The sequence below is a fragment of the Rhagoletis pomonella genome, unplaced genomic scaffold (assembly GCF_013731165.1).
Source record: "Rhagoletis pomonella isolate Grant_MI unplaced genomic scaffold, Rhpom_1.0 Rhpom_scaffold_00006, whole genome shotgun sequence".
Taxonomy (NCBI): Eukaryota; Metazoa; Arthropoda; class Insecta; order Diptera; family Tephritidae; genus Rhagoletis; species Rhagoletis pomonella.
The window spans coordinates 18,296,891-18,299,732 of record NW_023458560.1 but is presented as its reverse complement, the minus strand read 5'-3'; the positions used below and the strand labels follow the sequence as shown (position 1 = coordinate 18,299,732).

Here is a 2,842-nt window from a genome sequence, read left to right as displayed (position 1 = left end):
CACCACCTTGTATAAATTCGCCTTGGGAATTGTATTATTTTATTTTATTGTTTGTATAATTCTTTTATGCCATTACAGTGTCTGAATTTCGTTTTATTTTAATTCGGTCGTAAATTAAATTATATCCCGGGATCCCGAGGGCTTAATCCCGGGATTTCGGGACTCTAAAAAGGGCTCGGGTCTCCCTAGCCGTTACTAGAGACCGCTTACTGAATGCTGAATGTCTCAAACTAGTGATGTGCCGAGTCGAGTCGACTCGAGTTCTGACTCGAGTATTTTAGAAGTACTCACGTACTCGAGTAAGCAAATTATAGTATTCGCATACACAGACTCGAGTACGGGTCTCGAGTACTTATATTTATCAAACACCGAATCAGGTATTTTTGATATATAAATGGCGGTTTAGCGTTAAAAAAAAATATATATGTATATATATTTACCAAATACACCACACAACTAAATTAATTTTAATATCGTTATAGGTATTAATTGCCAAAGATGAAAGGAATTTTAAATTCCAAAGGAGTAATTTTGTTGTTTATGAATCTAGATCTCATGGAATATTGGCATTATAATTGAAGTACTAGTTGAACTTTTAAGGTACTGAAGATTTATTTTTTTTTAACTCATTATTTACTTTGGATATTTTTTTTATGACATACTACTAAGTTCTAGTTCTACTATGATAAATAAAGCAACTGTTATTGAACCCTATATTTATTTAATTTTAATTATTATTTGTAAGTATGTAAGAATTAGATTTCTATGTTTGGATCTACATAAATCGGATATACTATCTTGGAGTTAATAATAATATCATGTTAAATAAAAAGTCGGCATTTCGGTTGGGTGCATGTTCAGCAGTCGAATCTATAACGTATTCGAATACCGAGCTCTGAACTCGAATACTTGATCCGAGTATCTGACTCGAATCCTGACTCGATTCTTTTTTTAATGAGTACCAAAATACTCGAGTACCAAAAATAGCCGACTCGGCACATCACTATCTCAAACGTTATATATATATACAGAATATTAATAGATTGAAAGCTAGCGCTTTTCGAAGCCAGCAGCTTGTTTTGCAAACGTCTCCTTAAGGGCATTCAACCTACACAACTCGTCCCGCAGTTCCATATATTCCAAATAAGAAAGATTTCCTTGAAGCAGCAAAGCACATTTGATCTGCAACACACGTGCCACCTCAGTTTGTTTACGTTTCAGACTCCTAAGTTTCTTAAAATCGTCCTCGTTAGCAGATTCTTTAGAAGACTTGGAATGCTTTTTCGACTTTTTGTGAGTTTTCCGTGCTGTTTCCTCTTGCTCCCAAAAAGATAAAAAGTGTTATTTCTATAGCTTAAATACATAATTGAATTGAAATTATTATCCTTACCTTCGCTTTGGTCATTTTTCAGTACCCAAAAAATTGTCTACAAATGAAAAACAGAATTAACAAAAACCCAAGGCGAATTTATACAAGGTGGTTTGATGGCGAATTTAGATTTTTGCCGCGGTACTTTTAATGTCAAAATGATGTGTTTGTTGTAATATGAATTCGCCTTGTTTACAACAAACACATCATTTTGACATTAGGAAGTACCGCGGCGAAAATCGAAATTCGCCAGTAAGACCACCTTATATAAATTCGCCTTGCAGTAAGCTATCAAATTGCTGAATTTTTGAACTGCTTTATCTATGCTCTATGCTGGTAAACAGAAAAAATTCAAACTCGCACAACAGGGCCAATTAATCCAGTCGACTAAAAAACAAAGAATTTCATACGAAAATTCAAAGGACTTTCTAAATCCAAACTAAATATTTGGGAAAATGGGTGATGCTAATGAAACACTCAGCATTCTCAGTGCGGAGGCGCGCAGGCAAATGGAAGTAAAACGGGACTGCGAATTGTGCAAGATCAGAAAACTTCGTTTGGTGCTAGATAACCTACAGAAAATAAGAGTAAACAAGTTAGATCTTCCAGACAATGGAGAGCAAGTAGAGCAGGCACTCAAGGTGCTTGCTGTTAACAATTACTTACAATTGAATGCTGGTGGAGGAGAGGAGTTTATTTTAGGCGAGAAATGAGCATATTTATAAAAGAATAATTAATTATATTTAACTTCAATAGGTTTAAAGGAACTTCGTGATTGTATTAACTTGAGTTATACTGAACGGAAGGCGATTCGTGAAGAAATAATAGCGTTACTGCGTTTGAATCTTCAGCCAATTATTGATTTTGGAAGAAAATTAAAAGCAGAGGTGCCTGATGTTTTTGCAGACCCCAGCACACCCCCACCAACTGCTCTGTGCCACCCCTCAGCATCATCTAGTTCTAATCATATCATTGCTTTGGAAGCTCAACGTCGGTCCAATTTGCAAAAACTTGTAGAAGTTCGCAATCGAAAATGCGCATTTCTCAAAGCTGCCGCTGAATTAAAAATGGGGCCATATTTGGCGCACGAATTAGAACTTTTATACGCTCAGGCCAGACTTACACAAGACAAATCCAATATTCTAAGAGGTTACTTCGCCAACGAACTTTTAACACGAACTGAGCATAGCTTAAAGGCGATCAAGGAGGTTGAAAACTATGTAGACAGGGAGTTAGAAAAGTTGTCTGACTAGAATATCTTCATGCAATAAACATATTGTTTAAAACGTATTCTTAATAAAACTATTTAATATTTAATAAAGTCAGTACTAATTCCTTAATTTGAAATGCTAAACATGACTGGTTTTCATCCTTGTCAGTGGCAACACTTCAGCAATGCATCTGGCGTCCTGCACCCCACACCCAAAAAAAAAACCGGATTGCAGCTGTCATTTATTTGCAAAGTTTTTGTGT

The 2,842-nt window shown here is 35.6% G+C and overlaps 2 protein-coding genes across 2 annotated transcripts in view; both read left to right on the top strand.

Annotated features, from left to right (window-relative positions):
* Nucleotides 1-1,641: 1,641 nt before the first annotated feature.
* Nucleotides 1,642-2,659, top strand: LOC118740468 (augmin complex subunit dgt2). Its single transcript, XM_036472026.1, has 2 exons — nt 1,642-2,071; nt 2,126-2,659. Exons 1-2 carry the CDS (start codon nt 1,825-1,827, stop codon nt 2,620-2,622), a joined length of 744 nt encoding a protein of 247 aa, XP_036327919.1. The 5' UTR covers nt 1,642-1,824; the 3' UTR covers nt 2,623-2,659.
* LOC118740467 (polycomb protein esc) overlaps nt 2,126-2,842 on the top strand; it is a gene marked incomplete in the record, with an annotated part of 3,126 nt that continues 2,409 nt past the window's right edge. Inside the window, 1 exon segment of the mRNA XM_036472025.1 lies at nt 2,126-2,800.

Excerpts from the sequence above, each read along its gene's own strand:
- LOC118740468 (XM_036472026.1), top strand. The coding sequence starts at position 1,825 with ATGGGTGATGCTAATGAAACACTCAGCATTCTCAGTGCGGAGGCGCGC. Across the intron at positions 2,072-2,125 it reads AGGAGAGGAGTTTATTTTAG|GTTTAAAGGAACTTCGTGAT; the intron begins GCGAGAAATGAG and ends TAACTTCAATAG.